This window comes from Argopecten irradians, chromosome 12, assembly GCF_041381155.1.
Source record: "Argopecten irradians isolate NY chromosome 12, Ai_NY, whole genome shotgun sequence".
NCBI lineage: Eukaryota > Metazoa > Mollusca > Bivalvia > Pectinida > Pectinidae > Argopecten > Argopecten irradians.
The window spans coordinates 23,559,379-23,582,728 of NC_091145.1; the positions used below are offsets into that span (position 1 = coordinate 23,559,379).

The 23,350-nt window shown below is 36.9% G+C and overlaps 1 protein-coding gene across 2 annotated transcripts in view; it reads left to right on the forward strand.

The window, feature by feature from the left end:
* Positions 1-1,731: 1,731 nt before the first annotated feature.
* Positions 1,732-23,350, forward strand: part of LOC138336343 (plexin-A4-like) — a 30,154-nt gene continuing 8,535 nt past the window's right edge. For both annotated transcript variants that reach the window (XR_011210414.1, XM_069285784.1), the window contains exons 1-14: positions 1,732-1,767; positions 8,037-8,170; positions 8,784-8,843; positions 9,583-9,654; positions 10,235-10,301; positions 11,333-11,479; positions 11,785-11,944; positions 14,061-14,228; positions 14,620-14,714; positions 15,872-15,955; positions 19,060-19,214; positions 21,141-21,288; positions 21,525-21,668; positions 22,982-23,062. Coding sequence is in view for 1 of the 2 variants with exons in the window: in XM_069285784.1 (XP_069141885.1) it covers positions 1,747-1,767; positions 8,037-8,170; positions 8,784-8,843; positions 9,583-9,654; positions 10,235-10,301; positions 11,333-11,479; positions 11,785-11,944; positions 14,061-14,228; positions 14,620-14,714; positions 15,872-15,955; positions 19,060-19,214; positions 21,141-21,288; positions 21,525-21,668; positions 22,982-23,062 (1,536 nt within the window). In the remaining variant the exon portion in view is untranslated. The remainder of the gene's footprint in view (positions 1,768-8,036; positions 8,171-8,783; positions 8,844-9,582; positions 9,655-10,234; positions 10,302-11,332; positions 11,480-11,784; positions 11,945-14,060; positions 14,229-14,619; positions 14,715-15,871; positions 15,956-19,059; positions 19,215-21,140; positions 21,289-21,524; positions 21,669-22,981; positions 23,063-23,350) is intronic.

Genomic DNA, 23,350 nt, shown 5'->3' on the forward strand with positions numbered 1-23,350 from the left:
ATATACCTTCTGTTTTACACACCTGTGTCTATTGAGGCTATGGTGATGTGTGTGATATACCTTCTGTTTTACACACCTTTGTCTAATGAGGCTATGGTGATGTGTCTTATATACCTTCTGTTTTACACACCTGTGTCTATTGAGGCTATGGTGATGTGTGTGATATACCTTCTGTTTTACACACCTGTGTCTATTGAGGCTATGGTGATGTGTCTTATATACCTTCTGTTTTACACACCTGTGTCTATTGAGGCTATGGTGATGTATCATATATACCTTCTGTTTTACACACCTGTGTCTATTGAGGCTATGGTGATGTGTCTTATATACCTTCTGTTTTACACACCTGTGTCTATTGAGGCTATGGTGATGTGTGTGATATACCTTCTGTTTTACACACCTGTGTCTATTGAGGCTATGGTGATGTGTGTGATATACCTTCTGTTTTACACACCTGTGTCTATTGAGGCTATGGTGATGTGTGTGATATACCTTCTGTTTTACACACCTGTGTCTATTGAGGCTATGGTGATGTGTGTGATATACCTTCTGTTTTACACACCTGTGTCTATTGAGGCTATGGTGATGTGTGTGATATACCTTCTGTTTTACACACCTGTGTCTATTGAGGCTATGGTGATGTGTGTGATATACCTTCTGTTTTACACACCTGTGTCTATTGAGGTTATGGTGATGTGTGTGATATACCTTCTGTTTTACACACCTGTGTCTATTGAGGCTATGGTGATGTGTCTTATATACCTTCTGTTTTAGACACCTGTGTCTATTGAGGCTATGGTGATGTGTCTTATATACCTTCTGTTTTAGACACCTGTGTCTATTGAGGCTATGGTGATGTGTCTTATATACCTTCTGTTTTACACACCTGTGTCTATTGAGGCTATGGTGATGTGTGTGATATACCTTCTGTTTTACACACCTGTGTCTATTGAGGCTATGGTGATGTGTCTTATATACCTTCTGTTTTACACACCTGTGTCTATTGAGGCTATGGTGATGTGTGTGATATACCTTCTGTATTACACACCTGTGTCTATTGAGGCTATGGTGATGTGTGTGATATACCTTCTGTTTTACACACCTGTGTCTATTGAGGTTATGGTGATGTGTGTGATATACCTTCTGTTTTACACACCGGTGTCTATTGAGGTTATGGTGATGTGTGTGATATACCTTCTGTTTTACACACCTGTGTCTATTGAGGCTATGGTGATGTGTGTGATATACCTTCTGTTTTACACACCTGTGTCTATTGAGGCTATGGTGATGTGTGTGATATACCTTCTGTTTTACACACCTGTGTCTATTGAGGCTATGGTGATGTGTGTGATATACCTTCTGTTTTACACACCTGTGTCTAATGAGGCTATGGTGATGTGTGTGATATACCTTCTGTATTACACACCTGTGTCTAATGAGGCTATGGTGATGTGTGTGATATACCTTCTGTATTACACACCTGTGTCTATTAGGGCTATGGTGATGTGTCTGTTTACATGCAGCTATACATCTGAAGGCTGAGAACTGAAAATTGGTTTAATTGGAAAGTCTGACTCCTCATTTAGACTGGAAACTCCTGAATCTTTGATTTTGAAATTCAAATATTTTATGTAAAATTTTCTCGAGAGCGGATACATTTGTAAACCATGCCACTTATTTTATGGGCATAGTAAGTACATTTTGTACAGGTATTATTATATATATAAACTCCCAATCTATTTGCAGATGCTCCTCCCTACAGAATCTGTAAGACCTGTACAAACTTGTAAACCAGAATAATTCATTAAACCTTGTACATTTGTATACAATCTGTGTTGGCGTCAAGTCAGACTTTCACAGCTTACCTTATTGTGTATTGTATTATCTCATCCACTGCTTTCCATAAGGAACCTTCTCCACAACTTTAAGAGTTTTCATGGATTAGAATTTAATTTAGAAGACGATGATTTGTAGTTATATATCATGTATTCTGTATTTGCATATCAGTGATATATTAGCCCTTTCATGAATTTTTTTTATGAATTATTACATCATATTTTGAGAGCTTAAAGGGACAATTCAGTGAAACCAAATTTTTCCTACCTAACCATAAAGCGAGTTATAACATAAAACTAGTACCGGTATTCTTTTAATTGTGAAAAATAAATGAAAAAAAATAATGACAAATTCCATGTTATTGTTAAGCAATTAATTGTTTAGCCTACTCCACTGTTGCAAGTTCAGGTTTGGCCTACAGAATGTAGTTCCACCAATGTATTTATTCAGTATTTGCACATCATAGAGTTATCTGTCCTTGCAAGTAGGTAATGTTTGTGACATCATGTGTTTACAGAGAAAATGATGTGAATTTCATTCACAAAATAATGACATCACAATCAATAACTACCTGTATGGGAGGTAACTCTATAATGTGTAAAACTAGAATTGTCAGAGAACAAGGTATTTTACTCACTGATCACGTGGTGGGCAGATCACAGTGATAACTAGGTCAACTTTCATTATAACAGGTTTATTTCCTATGTAAATCAAAATTTCAATGCAATGAATTGTCTGTTTATCAGTTTTTTTACAGAAGGAAAGACAAAAAATTCTGTTCACAATCAAATGATATCACACCTTGATTATAAGGACAGATAACTCTGTATAAATATTCTCAGACTGAATAAAACACTAGTAATATCCTACCTGATCTGTAACAATGACCTAGTGTACCAACATATTTCCTATAAACCTGCATGATAATTAATATTATAAATGTATTATCCCACCATCTACACCTATAACCTATATGATTACACGGTTAGCCCATTCTTCATCCTATCTAACATGGGCAGCTCTGCAGATCTATTTCTGTTTTCCTCAATGTGTGTCATTCCTTGATCATATCTGTTTTTTCAAGGTCAAATTATTCCATCAAGTTAACATTTCACTACATGCAAGTTTTTAGACTGATTGGGAAACCTCACTGTTAAGCAAAGTGAAGTACATTTTTTAATATTCTATGGAAAAACCGATTATCAACTCTGCTTGTCAGGAGTTTGACTGCTTCCAAAGTAGCAGTAAGCTTACTGAATGGTTAGTGCATTATATTTTAAGGCTAACAGGATCAAAAACCCTTGTGAAATTTTCAGAATTATTAGAGTAATCAGGCCTACTAGTTCCATCAAGTATACAATGTCATGTACTATTTAACCTGTCTACAAAGACCACCAAATTAGGAAAAAAATGTCTTTATACACAGGTCAAACTGTTGACCATTTAGGACCTTGAAAAGTGATCTTATTAAGTAGTCTTTATACAGAGGTGGTGCCTAAGGCAAGGTTTTCCTGCATTTTACTACTAGGCTGGCTGCATGTATGGGTACAGTGTGACGGAATGCTTGGTCTGGTCATTTTACTACTAGGCTGGCTGCATGTATGAGTACAGTGTGACGGAATGCTTGGTCTGGTCGCCATCATCTGCTACCATATGTATGGTACTATATGTTGTCCAACTAGCCGTTATGGTCTACTAAAGACAGCTGATAGTTTAGTCACAATTAAAAGCAAAGACAAGGATATCAAATAGATCTATTTAAGTCGACTCTTTTTTTAAAAACTTACTGACAGTAATATAACCCAGTCTGGTTAATGTTATGATGTCCTGTAACCTGTAATTCCAATGAAGCATCACTGTTGGTAATCAACTACATGTATGTATAACCACAGGTTTACAATGCGCAACAAAAAAAAAAACTAAAAATACAGTATTTTTAGCCCACTATTCAAATCGCCTTTCGTCCGTGGTCCGTCGTCCGTCCATCCTTCCGTCCTTCCGTCCGTCCGTTAACAATTCTTGTTACCGCTGTTTCTCAAAAAGTGAAGAAGGGATCTTTCTCAAATTTCATATACAGGTTCCCCTAGGACCCTAGTTGTGCATATTGCATTTTGGGACCAATCAGTGAACAAGATGGCCGACAGGCGGCCATGTTGGATTTTGATAGTTAAAGTTTGTAACCGCTATTTCTCAAAAAGCACTTAAGGGATCTTTCTCAAATTTCATATGTAGGTTCTCCTAGGACCCTAGTTGTGCATATTGCATTTTGGGACCGATCGGTCAACAAGATGGCCGACAGGTGGCCATCTTGGATTTTGATAGTTAAAGTTTGTTACCGCTATTTCTCAAAAAGTGAAGAAGGGATCTTTCTCAAATTTCATATACAGGTTCCCCTAGGACCCTAGTTGTGCATATTGCATTTTGGGACCGATCGGTCAACAGTCGGCCATCTTGGATTTTGATAGTTAAAGTTTGTTACCGCTATTTCTCAAAAAGTGCAGAAGGGATCTTTCTCAAATTTAATATGTAGGTTCCCCTAGGACCCTAGTTGTGCATATTGCATTTTGGGACCAATCGGTCAACAAGATGGCCGACAGTCGGCCATCTTGGATTTTGATAGTTGAAGTTTGTTACCGCTATTTCTAAAAAAGTGCAGAAGGGATCTTTCTCAAATTGCATATACAGGTTCCCCTAGGACCCTAGTTGTGCATATTGCATTTTGGGACCGATCAGTCAACAAGATGGTCGACAGGTGGCCATCTTGGATTTTGATAGTTAAAGTTTGTTACCGCTATTTCTCAAAAAGTGAAGAAGGGATCTTTCTCAAATTTCATATACAGGTTCCCCTAGGACCCTAGTTGTGCATATTGCATTTTGGGACCGATCGGTCAACAGTCGGCCATCTTGGATTTTGATAGTTAAAGTTTGTTACCGCTATTTCTCAAAAAGTGCAGAAGGGATCTTTCTCAAATTTAATATGTAGGTTCCCCTAGGACCCTAGTTGTGCATATTGCATTTTGGGACCAATCGGTCAACAAGATGGCCGACAGTCGGCCATCTTGGATTTTGATAGTTGAAGTTTGTTACCGCTATTTCTAAAAAAGTGCAGAAGGGATCTTTCTCAAATTGCATATACAGGTTCCCCTAGGACCCTAGTTGTGCATATTGCATTCTGGGACCGATCGGTCAACAAGATGGTCGACAGGTGGCCATCTTTGATTTTGATAGTTAAAGTTTGTTACCGCTATTTCTCAAAAAGTGAAGAAGGGATCTTTCTCAAATTTCATATACAGGTTCCCCTAGGACCCTAGTTGTGCATATTGCATTTTGGGACCGATCGGTCAACAGTCGGCCATCTTGGATTTTGATAGTTAAAGTTTGTTACCGCTATTTCTCAAAAAGTGCAGAAGGGATCTTTCTCAAATTTAATATGTAGGTTCCCCTAGGACCCTAGTTGTGCATATTGCATTTTGGGACCAATCGGTCAACAAGATGGCCGACAGTCGGCCATCTTGGATTTTGATAGTTGAAGTTTGTTACCGCTATTTCTAAAAAAGTGCAGAAGGGATCTTTCTCAAATTGCATATACAGGTTCCCCTAGGACCCTAGTTGTGCATATTGCATTTTGGGACCGATCAGTCAACAAGATGGTCGACAGGTGGCCATCTTGGATTTTGATAGTTAAAGTTTGTTACCGCTATTTCTCAAAAAGTGCAAAAGGGATCTTTCTCAAATTTCATATACAGGTTCCCCTAGGACCCTAGTTATGCATATTTTATTTTGGGACCGATCGGTGAACAGGATGGCCGACAGGCGGCCATCTTGGATTTTGATAGTTACAAGTTGTGAACGCTATTTCTCAAAAAGTGCAGAAGGGATCTTTCTCAAATTTCATATACAGGTTCCCCTAGGACCCTAGTTGTGCATATTTCATTTTGGGACCGATTGGTCAACAAGATGGCCGTCAGGCGGCCATCTTGGATTTTGATAGTTAAAGTTTGTTACCGCTATTTCTCAAAAAGTGCTGAAGGGATCTTTCTCAAATTTCATATACAGGTTCCCCTAGGACCCTAGTTGTGCATATTGCATTTTGGGACCGATCGGTCAACAAGATGGCCGACAGGTGGCCATCTTGGATTTTGATACTTAAAGTTTGTTACCGCTATTTCTTGGAAAGCACTATAGCGATCTGTCTCAAATTTTATATATAGTTTGTTTGAAAAAGTTTGAAAAGCAGGGAAAAGATCCCTCTTTCCATTGTCAGACATAGATCATTCTTTGGTGGGCGCCAAGATCCCTCTGGGATCTCTTGTGATAGTTAAAGTTTGTTACCGCTATTTCTCAAAAAGTGCTGAAGGGATCTTTCTCAAATTTCATATGTAGGTTCCCCTAGGACCCTAGTTGTGCATATTGCATTTTGGGACCGATCGGTCAACAAGATGGCCGACAGTCGGCCATCTTGGATTTTGATAGTTAAAGTTTGTTAACGCTATTTCTCAAAAATTTCTCCCTCTGGGATCTCTTGTTTAGTATTTTTTTCTTTTTTTGGCACGTCAAAAACCTGTGGTATAACTTAATGAAGCCTGTGGATGGTGTGGGCCTGTAACATTCTGGGATAAAAAAAATCAAAGCTCTTTAATTTTGTTGATTATAAGGGTGAAATGATTTGAATGTTTTATCCGTATTGACTATGCTGTATATAGTGAGGTACATATGTATGTTAGCGTATGTTCCTTTTTGAGAATCTTAGGGTTTTTTTTTGTTAAAGAGTAGTAGAATCTTAGATTTTTTTTTTTGTTAAAGAGTAGTACTAATTAAGTTAAATAATTTGAATGATTTTCATCACTTACTAAAAAACCACAGTACACAAAGCCTCTAGCAAGATCACATGTCACAAATCATATTAGAAATATTAGTTGAACAAAGGTAAAACCTTGAAATAGATAATTATGTTAACTAACTAAGCTGGTTATTTAAACATGGGTCAAAATTTTGGTGATATTAAAGAAAAAACGAGAAAATTAAATTTTAGCAGTTTAAAAGTTTTGCTATATGACTTTTAGGGCAAATATGTCTCAACCATTTCCCAATAGTTCACGGATAAAAAAATTCACGATCATTGCGATGGCCCATTTAATTCTGAAAATATCATACCCATGAAAATAACAGGCTAAACAATAAGTCACCAACATCAGGTTATTTTAAACTGTAGAATAAGTGAGTAATATTTGGCCTTACATGTAGGTGAGCTCCAAGGCTTATTTGGTTGTCTATGTTTGTGTGTTCTTGGCTTTTTTCATTTTAAAATTGTGCTTATACAAGTTTGAACTGCTGAACACTGTGCTGTAAACATTAGCCTATCATTTCCTAGTTTGTTTGTTTGTGGTGTTAAACTGTAAACCAATAGAAGTGAGTGATAGGTTTTAATTTGTACAAATGGTTAGCCTCCATCTCTTTAATATAATACAGAGTTATCTCCCGTGCGTTAAGGTATTTATTGTGACGTCATTTATTATGTTGTGAGCGAAATTAACCCACATCGGTTTCCTTGAAAAATTATGACGTTACGCCCGCAAACACATGACGTCACAATCAATACCCACCCGCAAGGGCAGATAACTCTGTTATGAGATCTTAGCAGAACATGGGTGTATATCCCTTTGTTGAGCAAACAATTCTTATGAAATTCTTCTACATTTTTTATGTTAATTAACATATTACAATTCATCTTAGGCGCACAACTCTCTGTGATATTGTCAAAGCTCAGCTTAAATCTTATTTACAATGATAACCATTTTCTTAGAACTACCACTCAGATTCTTTTTTCCCTCATACCAAGTAGTCAAAGTTTTTTTTAATGGTGTCACCAACAATTTTCCTCTACATCTACAAAACATAACATGTTTTACTGACAGAAATATGGCTAACTTTATCCTGAGGAACATATTGTGGTTTTAGGAAAGGATCGAGCTCTGATTTACGATCATTTAGTTGCTGTTGTAATACGCCATGGTGTGGTTCCACCAATTAAAGTTCATTTTTACAACATACAGTGCTTTTACAATTTTAATAAGATATTCTCTTTTAGCAACTTACTTTTGTCCCAAATTATTACTTTTATCAATTGCAGATTACATTTATATAACTCCCATGAAAATATTTTGAAAGAGAAAAGATGAGTCTTTGTTATCTTCCCACAGCGTCCGGTGGAAGACCTGGCAAAAATAGCTCCAAAAGGAATAATGGCCTTCGGGGAACTGTTGAAGAACAAGTTCTTTCTTCAGTCTCTGATTGGTACTCTGGAGCGACAGAATAAATTCAGCATGCAAGAAAAGTAAGTCTTAATTTATTATAGGGATTCTCTAAACAATGTGCAAGAAAAGTAAGTCTTAATTATTATAAGGATTCCCTAAACACCTATCAAACAGGCCCCATAGTATCATCCTGTATGTTTCAGTTTGTTCCAATGCATGACCTTGGTCTTTATGGTAAAATATTTAAACAACTTAATCTCATCAATAAGTAATTTGTCCACAGACCTAATATTGCACCTGTAGCATGCTAGGGTCATCTGGCAACCAAGTTTGTTCCAATGAATGACCTTGTCCTTTATTTAAGGTCACAGATAATCCCTGTATGATTGATTTTATTCAGATTTTTTAACTAAATATGATGAGGTCTTGGGATCTATTTTGGGTTTCAATGTCACTTGATTTTTACAGGACAGACTTTTTATCGCTTTTGACCTTGATTTTACCCGGCAGAATTTTCATCGCTTTTGACCTTGATTTTACAGGGCAGAATTTTCATCACTTTTGACTTTGATTTTTACAGGGCAGAATTTTCATCACTTTTGACTTTGATTTTTATAGGGCGGAATTTTCATCGCTTTTGACTTTGATTTTACCGGGCAGAATTTTTATCACTTTTGACATTATTTTTTGTAGGGCGGAATTTTCATCGCTTTTGACCTTGATTTTAATTGGAAAGATGTCCTACCTATCAGAGTAAGTAAAAGAGTTCTGATTTAAGATAAAAGAGTTCTGATTTAAGATAAAAGAGTTCTGATTTAAGATAAAAGAGTTCTGATTTAAGATAAAAGAGTTCTGATTTAAGATAAAAGGGTTTTATTTACATAATTATGGTACTATTAAATATAACCATGTATTTACACTTTCATTGCAGCATCACTAGATTAACCTAGGTTGGCATTCGATCATCAGTCTATGAACTGCCATCCACTTATTATGACATCATTGTCATTGTGACGATGCAATTGTCAATTGTGACCAATCACAAAAGATTGCTGTTCAATTGTGACCAATCACAAAAGATTGCTGTTCAAATGGCTGTTCTGTTTTTGATGATAATGAATACTCTATCCATTATAGATGCAAGATATCTTGAGATTTCATCATTTAATTGTTATCAATTGTAATTATAAGCACTGAAAATAAATATGAGGGTTTCAAAATCCAAAAATGATGTAGGTAAAGTACAATGAACTGTTGATTAGTCCCATCTTTCAGTGATTATTTTTGTGACATCATTTTTTTACGTGATTGTTTTGACATTATAATCACTGGAATGTAGGACTATTCCACGGCAAATCGTACTTTACTCACATCATTTTGGGATTTCAAAACCTCTGTATTGTAAAGGAAAGCTTAAATCTATTGATGAAAAAATATAATTATATAAAAATGAATCTACATGAACACATATCCCATTTTATCTTAATTCCAGAGTAATTGAGGAATTGCTGAAGAAACTTATTGCTGGTGCCACCCGTAAGCAACATCGAGTTCTGTTTAGGAGGTAAGATTTTGTGTTTAATGTATCACCAATATCATTATCTTTATTCACTACCAGGTGAGTTCTCTCACTAATGGATAAAAAAAAGCAGAACTATTAGTCCTAAAGTATGAATTGTTTCCAAATGACATCAATGTCGTAAGTATAGTTTGCTATGCAATCATTAGGTTATATTTGTCTTTGTAATGGTATAGACTGGATCTTCTGTTACTGACAATCAATACGTACACATAATCCTCCTTACTCGACAGGGTTATCTGTTTGTTGCTATTATAACAGAACTGAGTTTTTGACAAGCCTATCTTATCTCGAATTGAAAATTGAGATACCTTATCTAACACTGGGACTTTAAGATACCAAAACGATGTTGGTAATTAAAAGTACAATTTATTCTCAGTTAGTCCCACCTTTTTGTGATTGTATATGTTACAAAAATCACATCATGATGTATTAAATATGGAATAAAACTAAAAATGATATGCTTTACAGAAAAACATTTTCTGACTGAATATACATGGAGTCAAATAAGAAGGGTCAGGATTTACATTTTTGAATAAGAATAGATTTGTATGTGATGTTTCAGGTCGGACTCCATTACCCAGAAGCTGCTGTCTGATTGGTTGGCCCTGTCACTGTTTCCTTACCTGAAGGTACAGTTTATTACCAGTCTGAGGTTGATGAACTTCCGGATGAATATGGCCCCATTTTCTCTATACTCCATGGTTTTATGGTGGAGAGGGTTCCTAACTCTGTACAAATTAAGTTCAGAAACCTCTAATGTTTTATTTGAAAAAAAAAAAAAACATTTCCTTTAAAGCTCACCTGGCCTGAAGGGCCTGTGAGCTCATGTCTTGGCACAGCGTCCATCCGTCGTCATTCTGTTGTCCGTCCTTCAACATTTCCTTTAAATCGCTACTAGTCATAGAGTTCTTCATGGTTTCGGACCAAATTTGGTGGAAGTGAAATTTTGTATAATTTTTGGCTCTGACCCCTCGGGGGCAGAAGGGGCGGGGCCCAATAGGGGAAATATTGAGGTGAATCCTTTAAATCGCTACTAGTCACAGAGTTCCACATGGAATGTACCCATGCAAATTGGACCACGAATATCCTTGAAGGAAGGGGAACAGAGTTTGTATAAATTTTGGCTCAGACCCCCCCTTGGGCAAGAGGGGCATGGCCCAATAGGGAAAATAGAGGTAAATTCTTTAAATTGCTACTAGTCATAGAGTTTTACATATAATGTAACTAAATTTGGCCAGGAATATCCTTGTGGAAAAGGGGAACAGATTTTGTATAAATTTTGGCTCAGACTGACTCTCTGGAGCAGAAAGAGTTAGACCCAATAGGGAAATTAGAGTTGAATCTTTAAATTCCTTCAGAAAAGAAACATTACATGATCCTGTATTCAGAACATTACTTGGCATTACAAACCAAGTGAGCAATACAGGTCCTTTGGGCCACTTGTCATCAATTTTGAAAACAAATTATCATTTTATAAGTAACTTTAAATGGCTGGAATGTAAACATGTGCGGTGTTTAGAGTGGGAGGAAAATGGAGTGCCCTCTTGATCGGGCAGGTGACCACTGACCTTTTCACATCCATGCCAGGATCAAAACTCAACTGGCTAGGTGAAGGGCGAGTGACTTGCCCACTGATCACTATTGTTTATATCTATGACAGGGAGGTGGTGGCCAGCAGTTGTTTATGCTCTACAAGGCCACACAGACAGTGATGGAGAAAGGCCCTATAGATGCTGTAACATTGGAAGCCAAGGAAACATTAGCTGAGGAACGCCTTCTCAAGATGGACCTAACTTATGAACCTTTGGTAAGTTTATTTTGTCTGACCTTTTCTTACGAGCTCTTAGTAAAACCTATCTTACCTGTTCTGTCTGATCTTTTTATGAAAACTTTGTATTTTACCTGTAACTGTCTGACCTACTAAGATTTACCTGTAACTGTCTGACCTACTTTACAAGCCCTTAGTAAGATTTACCTGTTCTGCAAGACCTTCATAAGAAACTTTTGTATTTTCCCTATAACTCTTTGACCTACTGTTCTGTCTGACTTATTGCACTATTATATATAATAATTATCAAACATATTTTACGATTTGTTTATATTGCCTTATAGACTTTACAAGTGGATTTAAATGGTAAAAGGGAACATCGTTATGAAGTCACTGTGCTGGACTGTGATACCATTACCCAAGTCAAGGCCAAATGTATGTTTAAAATTTACAAAAACAAGGCAGCTTCTGAACTTCAGTTCTCTCCTGAGGAGCTCATTCTTGGTAAGTGATGTAATACCACAAATGAAATAAAGACAAAAACTGAGCTACAGTTGGCGTGAGTTTAACAAAAATGTACAACAGAGGACTTAGAAATAGTATTAGTCCACACCAGATGAATGTAGAATCAAATCCAGCTTAGTCTCTTTTCACTCCTGAAGACACATTTGCACTTTACTTATTAAACAGCTACATGTAGAACATGTACAGTTCATTTGAGATATGAGTGGTGATTGTCCTCAGTTCCAGGAGCCAAAATTGATCAAGATTAGAGTATATGGTGTGTGTTTGTTGTTTGTAATACAGAAACAAAGCTTTCGTTTTTAGGGTCATCTGACCCTAAAGGTCAAGATGACCTCATATGTAGTAATTTGTGTCTGTCAACTGTGCGCTATGCACTGTGCATATTAACATTTTTCAATTCACTCAACGACTTCTTCTCAATAACCGACAGGCCCAGGGGTACTCATATTGGCTTATATTAGGCCCTGCAGCATGCTGGCTTTATTAAAGCGCTACAAATCTGTGCAAATTCTTGACATTAACCTAAAAGCCCTAGATACTGATATATGTGCATAAACAACTTTTCACTTCTAGAACGACATATTGGGCCTTCTCAATAAAAGTGAACCGTTTTACAGGCTTCCAGGGTACTCATATTAAAGGGCCCTGCAGCATGCTGGCTCTGATAAAGCTGCTTGCTACAAAAAATTGTGTTCAAATGAATGACATTAACCTTACAGGATAAAGGTACACAGCTCTGAGAACTCAAAAATTTTCTAAGATGTATGTTAAATGATGCTTTCCTTCTCCCTTAGGCTAAAAGAAATCAACAATTTTTGGAATAATAGGAGTACTGATATTTGGGTATGTTAGCAATGCATACCAGAAAATGGAAGAAAAATTAAACTTACATTATTTTTAATAATATACGAGATATTCATAATTTTCAGGTGTGCTTGTTTTTGACGCTATTGTCACGCCCTTCATATAAATAACGAAAGAAGCGGAACAAAGTTGACAAAGATACCTTAGATTTCAATTTGGATTTCTTGCGTTTGATTCAATTTTGCTTTGTTCCCGAACATTCCAGTGAGTCCACAAGTGACGTCACAAATCACGGAAATACACATCATTTCACACGGTAGTATAAAAGGAGTTCACACTTAATTCTGGTTTAATAATGCATCTTTTCTTGTTTCAAAGAAAAGCAGGCTATTTTGCTTTCGTTTTGAATACCACATCTTTTGTTTGTATAAATTTCACCTACAATACAAGTTTTAACCGAGATGACTGAGCTATCTCATGTTTGACGTTGGAAATATTGCAATGTATGGAATCGCTACCCACGATGGCCTCTCAAGGTCGTGGAACAATGGGGGTAATCGGTTGGATATTAAATCTAGATATTATTTTCCTGTTATTCCGGAGGACCGTAAAATAGTCTTCTTTATGATGTTTTAAAAATATATGACGTTTCAAAGTGTATCTGTTAATAAAATTAGGTTAGCTCTTTTTTATTGTCAATATTGTTATATATAATGTTATGATTATTAATGTTTAAACTCATTTTTTTAACCTTCTCAGTGACGTCACTTATAATAAGGACGTGAAGAAACGACAGAGTATAAACAACATGTAATGCGATTAATATTTCCCCACTTATTCCTCGGTTTAATTGATTGAGCCATTTTAGCAAAATGAGCTAATAACAGGCAATTCTTATGGCACCTCTTTTGTTTGTATAATGAAAAGTATACATTATTTAGCAAAACATTTTTGACAAAATCATTCGGCAATAAACATCCATTCATATAGAAACAGATTATGGTATTAATACAAGTTTGTTGCAAAGGCCGTACTTTTGGTTGACTTCTTCTCAAGTTCTACCAGTGCATTTGGCTTAATCTAAAACTTGCCTGAAATGATCCTGACATTGTCCTGTTCACCACAGCCAGCTGTCCCACATGCTCCACTGCCAGCCCATTTTGAAAGAAGGTTAAGGTCATTCACTTAACAAACTTTCTTTAGATGCTTCAGAGTTTGTATAAAATTACTAAAATTTGATGTGTATATTGAATTAAATAAAAATTAATAAAGCTAAAATAAAATATTTCAGAATGGCATGCTGGGAAGGGCGGTAGACTGGTGCTGAACGACATAGATCGTACGAGTATAAAGCGTGAAGGGTACGTTTGTCGGAACACTTTACGCCATTACAACGTCAAAAATGGAAGCTGTATGGCCCTCCTTATCTCTGATGAGCCAATGGATCAAGAGGTTTTCCGTGAGTTTTAAGTCCTGAAGTATACATGTATATTGCATGGATTTCTTTGTATTTGTTCCTCTCCCTCTATATATATATACATGTATATACAGTGTATATGCATGGCATAGGTTACAAAATAAAGTGTCTTAACAGCAGAAAAGGACTTTAATATAATATATATGTAATGATATATAATTTATGTATTTTGAACACCAGTAAGTACAACTTCACTATGACCAATGTGTGTTGTACATCATTTAAATGGGAGGTAACTTTAGTTAATGCTTTAGTAAAGGGTTATGCAGCAAAAAAATCTGGTTTCATGGTTATTTAAGCATTGTTCAAAGTTTGTTGTCATAATCTGATTTTCATCAGTTCTTTTATCTGTGCAATATTTTTGTTTTAACAGCAAATTCTGAGTCCGCTTCGATTAATGACGTACTGCTTGGTGAACAGAGTGTGACGAGCTACATGAGTATGTCGCCGGAGAAACAGTGGCACATTGTCAGTATATAATTAACCCATGTGGTATCAACATTCCTATCTATTAATAAAAACCTTTTAACAATATATCTGTCCATATTAGAAATTAGAAAACAACAACTCCTGACTCTTACTTCTATAACCAATAAAAGTACTGGTCCCAAATTAAAATAAACCCCCGAAGAAAAACATTTGCTCATTTGTTGTATATATTAATAAAGTTACATTTGCACTGAAAAATTTTCTGATCTATCAGAGGTACTTACAGTAACTTACCATGAATACTGATAAAGAGAAATAAGGGGAGGTAAATCTGATATGTTAGAATGACTGAAAAATGATAAATGAAATAATATATGTGGTAGGAAAGAATTCCTACCTATGTAAGCTAAAACTCTTATCATCAAAAATTTAAAAACATGAAAGAAAATGAAATAAACAGCATAAAAACAAAAAAACATCCTCACCAAGCATACTTATACCTATAACAAAATTGATTACTAAATCTTATGGAGGCAGACACATTTATGTCCTAAAGATATTTCTAGTTCATATCCTCATATACTTCATTGTTTCTGTCATGGTATCAGAACAGATCACAATGGATATCAGACAGATAATAGGATTATTATTTATATAAAGCACTTTGGATTAATAGATGTACTATTAATATCAATTTTGTATTTTAGATATTTAATGAATTTTTTTTCAAGGCTTGATGAAATAAGGAAATGTTGTAAAATATTTTAAAATTTAATTTTACGTTAGATTTTTCTGGTTTTCTCATAGATAAGAAATATTTGAATCTGTAACACTTACTACAGTAGTCTCACCCTTTATAATAGTCTAAATACATAAATAAATTTCTTAGTGATGAATATACATGACATACAGTCAAACCTGTTTATAAAGACCACCCCAAGGATAGAGAATGCATTGTCTTTTTATACACAGATTGAATTATGTTGAAGGCCTTTTAGAACCTTAAAACATTTTACAAGGCAGATGGTCTTATACCCAAGTCAGATTGTATTACAATTGACCACAAGAGACCCCACAAAGGTGGTCATATTTAATGGATAAGTAGGTGGTCTTTATATAGAGGTGGTCACTCAGGCTGTAATAAAAAAATAGTAGTATAATTGTCTACATATTTTTTTTCCTGTTTTGTATATCAGTCATTCCCTGAGGAAGATGAGAAAGAGAGAGGGACACATTTACACATACAGGAGTTGTACCTGAACAGACTTCTTCACACAAAGGTAGGAAATATAGTCTGGGCTCATACAGTCAACGTACAGCGCAACAAGTCAGTCATTAGTCTGGCCTCATACAGAGTCAATGTACAGCACAACAAATCAGTCATTAGTCTGGGCTCATACAGAGTCAACTTACAGCACAACAAATCAGTCATTAGTCTGGGCTCATACAGAATCAACATTCAGCACAACAAATCAGTCATTGGTCTGGGCTCATACAAAGTCAACGTACAGCGCAACAAAACAGTCATTAGTCTGGGCTCATACAGAGTCAGAGTCTCAGCGAACACCATGACAAATCAGTCATTAGTCTGGGCTCATACAGAGTCAGAGTCTCAGCGAACACCATGACAAATCAGTCATTAGTCTGGGCTCATACAGAATCAACATTCAGCACAACAAATCAGTCATTGGTCTGGGCTCATACAGAGTCAACATACAGCGCAACAAATCAGTCATTAGTCTGGGCTCATACAAAGTCAGAGTCTCAACATTCAGCGCAACAAATCAGTCATTAGTCTGGGCTCATACAGAGTCAACATTCAGCACAACAAATCAGTCATTGGTCTGGGCTCATACAAAGTCAGAGTTCAACGTACAGCGCACAACAAATCAGTCATTAGTCTGGGCTCATACAGAGTCAACATACAGCACAACAATTCAGTCATTAGTCTGGGCTCATACAGAGTCAACATTCAGCACAAAAAATCAGTCATTAGTCTGGGCTCATACAGTCAACATTCAGCACAACAAATCAGTCATATTGTCAGCACAACAATTCAGTCAGTTTAGTCTGGGCTCATACAGAGTCAACATTCAGCACAACAAAATTCAGTCATTAGTCTGGGCTCATACAAAGTCAACATTACAGCACAACAAATCAGTCATTAGTCTGGGCTCATACAAAGTCAACATTCAGCACAACAAATCAGTCATTAGTCTGGGCTCATACAGAGTCAACATACAGCGCAACAAATCAGTCATTAGTCTGGGCTCATACAAAGTCAACATTCAGCACAACAAATCAGTCATTAGTCTGGCTCATACAGAATCAACATTCAGCACAACAAATCAGTCATTAGTCTGGGCTCATACAAAGTCAGAGTCTCAACATACAGCACAACAAATCAGTCATTAGTCTGGGCTCATACAGAGTCAACATACAGCGCAACAAATCAGTCATTAGTCTGGGCTCATACAAAGTCAGAGTCTCAGCGCAACAAACGTTATATTAGTCTGGGCTACATACAGAAGTCATTACATACAGCAAACAATTCAGTCATTAGTCTGGGCTATACAGTTCAACGTACAGCACAACAAAATCAGTCATCAACAAATTCAGTCATTAGTCTGGGCTCATACAGAGTCAACATACAGCACAACAAATCAGTCATTAGTCTGGGCTCATACAGAGTCAACATTCAGCACAACAAATCAGTCATTAGTCTGGGCTCATACAGAGTCAACATTCAGCACAACAAATCAGTCATTAGTCTGGGCTCATACAGAGTCAACATTCAGCACAACAAATCAGTCATTAGTCTGGGCTCATACAGAGTCAACATTCAGCACAACAAATCAGTCATTAGTCTGGGCTCATACAAAGTCAACATTACAGCACAACAAATCAGTCATTAGTCTGGCTCATACAGAAGTCAACGTTACAAGCACAACACATCAGTCATTAGTCTAGGCTCATACAGAATCAACATACAGCGCAACAAATCAGTCATTTAGTCTGGTCTCCACATACAAAGTCAGAGTCTCAACGTACACATTCAGCACAACAAATCAGTCATTAGTCTAGGCACATACAGAGTCAACATACAGCGCAACAAATCAGTCATTAGTCTGGGCTCATACAAAGTCAGAGTCTCAACATACAGCGCAACAAATCAGTTATAGTGGTCTGGCCTCATACAGAGTCATCATACGGCAAAACAATTCAGTCATTAGTCTGGGCTCATACAGAGTCAACATACAGCACAACAAATCAGTCATTAGTCTGGGCTCATACAGAGTCAACATTCAGCACAACAAATCAGTCATTAGTCTGGGCTCATACAGAGTCAACATTCAGCACAACAAATCAGTCATTAGTCTGGGCTCATACAAAGTCAACATTCAGCACACAACAAATCAGTCATTAGTATGGGCTCATACAGAATCAACATTCAGCACAACAAATCAGTCATTAGTCTGGGCTCATACAAAGTCAACATTCAGCACAACAAATCAGTCATTGGTCTGGGCTCATACAGAGTCAACATACAGCACAACAATTCAGTCATTAGTCTGGGCTCATACAGAGTCAACATTCAGCACAAAAAATCAGTCATTAGTCTGGGCTCATACAGAGTCAACATTCAGCACAACAAATCAGTCATTAGTCTGGGCTCATACAGAGTTTCAACGTATAGCGCGACAGAAGTGATTAAAAGTGGAGTTCAATGGGTGGCTGAGTGGTTAAGATGACCCAACATATTAACACAAGCACTACCATCTATGGCTCACAAGTTTGCATTCCATGTGGAGTAGTTGCCACATTCTGACCTCTAGTCTTTCTCCAGGTGCTCAGGCTTTCTTGTACCATCAAACCTGGCACATCCTTCCACAACCCTAGCTGTTTAAAGGATGTAAACTAAACAAACCAAAGGCTCGGTCAAAAGTATTTATATTATCTTGATTTGTGATTCATAAATATATATATTTCTGATTTGAGGTCTGTCCTGTATTCTACATTGGAGATTTATTTCCTCGCCATTACACTATTGTTTGATGTTGTAGCTGAAACTTGTGGACTACATCATTACACTATTGATTTGATGTTGTAGTGCTGAAGCTTGTGGACTATATCATTACACTATTGGTGATCATTACACTATTGGTTTGATGTTGTAGCTGAAGCTTGTGGACTATATCATTACACTATTGGTGATCATTACACTATTGGTTTGATGTTGTAGCTGAAGCTTGTGGACTATATCATTACACTATTGATTTGATGTTGTAGCTGAAGCTTGTGGACTATATCATTACACTATTGATTTGATGTTGTAGCTGAAGCTTGTGGACTATATCATTACACTATTGATTTGATGTTGTAGCTGAAGCTTGTGGACTATATCAATGCTGTGTTTGAGAATGTGCTGGATGAAAATCGTGTGCCCCCGGTTGTTTGTTACCTGTTTAAGAGGTTTGAGGAATTGGCAAAGGAGCAAAATGTCGACCCAGAAGTTGTGTCCTACTGGAAGAGTGAATGGTATATATACATCCAACTGTTTATATATCTGAAAAGTTAAAAGAATCTATCGTATTTTTCGGAATGTTAGTTGCAATTTTTTTCTCTGAAAATCGAGAGTGCTGCCTATACACAAGTGCAACTTACGTAATGGCAGAGTAACGATCAGAAATATTACCAAATCCATTTATTGATCAAGATATTTATATTTCCTTGTGAGTATCATTTATTTAGAATTCATACAACTTTACAGATAGTTTTAATTATCCTAATCAATCAGAAATCATTACGGAACGGTACTTCAGTAGAGATTGATTGATATACAGTGGGTATATTAACATGCATGTAGTAACATGTGGGTGACTTCTGAGATCGTATGATATACATTATATATGGTAGACCTTTTGAGTGTGACTTATGCATGTACTATAAAAGAAAATGTATGATATAATTCAAACAAAAGATCTCTGTTTGTAGTATATAGTATAAATCTATATTAAAATTATACACTATTATAATTCAGTCTGAAGTCTTATACATTGTACACTGCAATGGAACTTTCTGCTGTTATAGTATGGTAAAATCTAAATACATCAATTGCATTTTGTATAGCAAAGTAACTACTGTATAATGTTGACTTCAACTAATTGACATTATACATTTTTCATTGACATGCTATTCTCTCATTGACATTCAGTATCTCATTGACAAATTATCTTTCTCATTGGCATACTTTCTTTGATTATCTTTCTCTGATTGACATACAGTCTGATTGACATACCATCTGATTGACATTCTGTCTCTCATTGACATACACAGATTTGCCTTTGATTGACATAATGATTTACATACTCATGTCTTTGGTTGACACACTGTTGTCACACTCCTGTCTTTTGATTGACATACTGATTTATATTCACCCTCTTTGATGAACCTACTGATTGCTACATTATTTTCTTTGATTGACATACTGATTGTCAAACTCTGTCTTTGATTTACAGACTGATTGCCACAATGTTATCTTTGAATGACATGCTGATTGACATAGTTTGTCTTCAATGGATATACTGATTTACATACTGTCTTCGATTAATACTCCAATTGATATACTCTGTCTTTCTTGACATACTAATTGAAAATACTCCCACATTGATTAGACCTACTGATTGCCTCATCCTTGTCTTTGATATGACATACTTCTTTGATTGACATACTGATTGTTGCCTCATCCTTGTCTGATTGCCTCATCCTTGTCTTTGATTGACATACTGATTGCCACATCCTGTCTTTGATTGACATACTGATTGCCACATCCTTGTCTTTGATTGACATACTGATTGCCACATCCTTGTCTTTGATTGACATACTGATTGCCACACTGTCTCTTAATTTGATCGACATGCTGAAAGACATATCCTGTCTTTGATTGACATACTGATTGACATACTTTTGTCTTTGATTGACGTACTCTGTTTTGCTTGACATACTGATTGCCACAATTCTGTCTTTTGATTGACATACTCTGTCTTTGATTAATACACTGATTGACATACTCTGTCTTTCATTGACATACTTATTGACATACTCATTCATTGATTGACAAACTGATTGGCACATCTTGTCTTTGATTGACCTACTGATTGCCACATCTTGTCTTTGATTGGCATACTGATTGCCACATCTTGTCTTTGATTGACATACTGATTGCCACACTCTTGTCTTTGATTGGCATACCGTTTGACATATTTAGTCTTTTATTGACACACTTTTTGACATACTGTCTTTGATTGACACACTCTTGTCTTTTACATTTACATGCTGATTGACATAATCTTTCTTTGATAAACATACTAATTGCCATATTCTTGTCTTTGATTGACATGCTGATTGAGATACTCCCTCATTGATTGACCTACTGATTGCCACATTCTTGTCTTTCATTGACAGCTATGCTATGAGAATGTGGTCGTTCTGGATAAGCCATCCAGATCTGTTGTTTGACATTGTGATGGCGAAGCATGTCATTCCTTGTCTGGATGTCATCAAGTCCGTCTTTAGTGATGTCTTCTCCCGAACTTCGTCCAAACTTACCAAAGTAAGTCCTACTGATCTTCCTCACGATTGCGTAACAAACCTAATAGTGTCAGTTTTAAAAATGGACTTAACCCTGCTCAAAGAAACAAACAATTACTTTACCATAATCAAAATGAGGACTTGATAACCAAGATATTCATTAATGAAAAAATAGGTTTGTCTTTTTTAAATCAAACACATAATTGTAATGTGTGTTTTGAGTTATGTTGTAATTTAATTACATTTTACTTATTTCAGGATTCTTCCTCTGCCAAACTTTTGTTTGCAAGTGAAGTTCCAAAATACCAGGAGAGGATGAAGAGGTTTTATGAAAAACTTGGAACAAGCTTAGAACCTGTCACAAAACAGCAGTTTGGGGTTCTGATGGAGGAAATATCTCAGGTTTGTTACAAGTCCTTAGGGTAAAAGTCTCAACTGTTCAGGGTCACAGTGGGTAAAAGTCCCCAGGAAAAACAGTCCCGACGGTCTATAGTGTCACAGTGGGTAAAGGTCTCCAGGGTAACAGTCCTGACTGTCTACAGGGTCACAGTAGGTAAAGGTCTCCAGGGTAACAGTCCCGACGGTCTATAGGGTCACAGTAGGTAAAGGTCTCCAGGGTAACAGTCCTGACAGTCTACAGGGTCACAGTAGGTAAAGGTCTCCAGGGTAACAGTCCTGACAGTCTACAGGGTCACAGTAGGTAAAGGTCTCCAGGGTAACAGTCCTGACAGTCTATAGGGTCACAGTAGGTAAAGGTCTCCAGGGTAACAGTCCTGACAGTCTATAGGGTCACAGTGGGTAAAGGTCTCCAGGGTAACAGTCCTGACAGTCTACGGGTCACAGTGGGTAAAGGTCTCCAGGGTAACAGTCCTGACAGTCTACAGGGTCACAGTGGGTAAAGGTCTAAAGGTCTCAGGGTAACAGTTCTGACAGTCTACAGGGTCACAGTGGGTAAAGGTCTCCAGGGTAACAGTCCTGGGTAACAGTCCTGACAGTCTACAGGGTGACAGTAGGTAAAGGTCTCAAGGGTAACAGTCCTGACAGTCTATAGGGTCACAGTAGGTAAAGGTCTCCAGGGTAACAGTCCTGACAGTCTACAGGGTCACAGTAGGTAAAGGTCTCCAAGGTAACAGTCTACAGGGTCAGTGGGTAAAGGTCTCCAAGGTAACAGTCCAGACAGTCTACAGGGTCACAGTAGGTAAAGGTCTCCAGGGTAACAGTCCAGACAGTCTACAGGGTCACAGTAGGTAAAGGTCTCAAGGTTAACAGTCCTGACAGTATACAGGGTCACAGTAGGTAAAGGTCTCTAGGGTAAACAGTCCTGACAGTCTACAGGGTCAGTGGTAAAGGTCTCCAGGTAACAGTCCTGACAGTCTACAGGGTACAGTAGGTAAAGGTCTCAGGGTAACAGTCCTGACAGTCTACAGGGTGACAGTAGGTAAGGTAGGTCAAGGTCTCAGGATTAACAGTCCTGACAGTACTACAGGGTCAGTCAGGTAAAGGTCATCGGGTAAAAGGTCAGTAGACTACAGGGTCCAGGTAAAGGTCTCAGGGTAACAGTCCAGACAGTCTACAGGGTCACAGTAAATAAAGGTCTCCAGGGTAACAGTCCAGACAGTATACAGGGTCACAGTACATAAAGGTCTCTAGGGTATCAGTCCTGACAGTCTACAGAGTAACATGTTCTAGGGTAATGAAATTATTTGTTATTTCAGGAACAACAAAAGAAAATACGAGTGAAGAAACTTCCAGCTTTGAAGAAGCTGTTCTCCATGGTAAAGAAATATTCAGATGAAGTAAGTATCAACATGATAATAAACGTCATATATCATTGTGTGGTTTCATGAAAAAATTCATACTTTCTGCAAAAGTCATGAGAAATTACATGGCCTAGGGAGGTTTTGAAAATATCACTGATACATGTATGTCTGCAGAAAGATTATATTACTATATTAGAGAGATTGGCAACTTAGCCATTTTTATGATCGGCAGATGTACCTCTGTATTTGCTTAGGGGTTTTTAAATATACTCTTAAAAAGTTGATACAAGAGAATAACTTTGATATGTTACAAAAGTTCAGTAA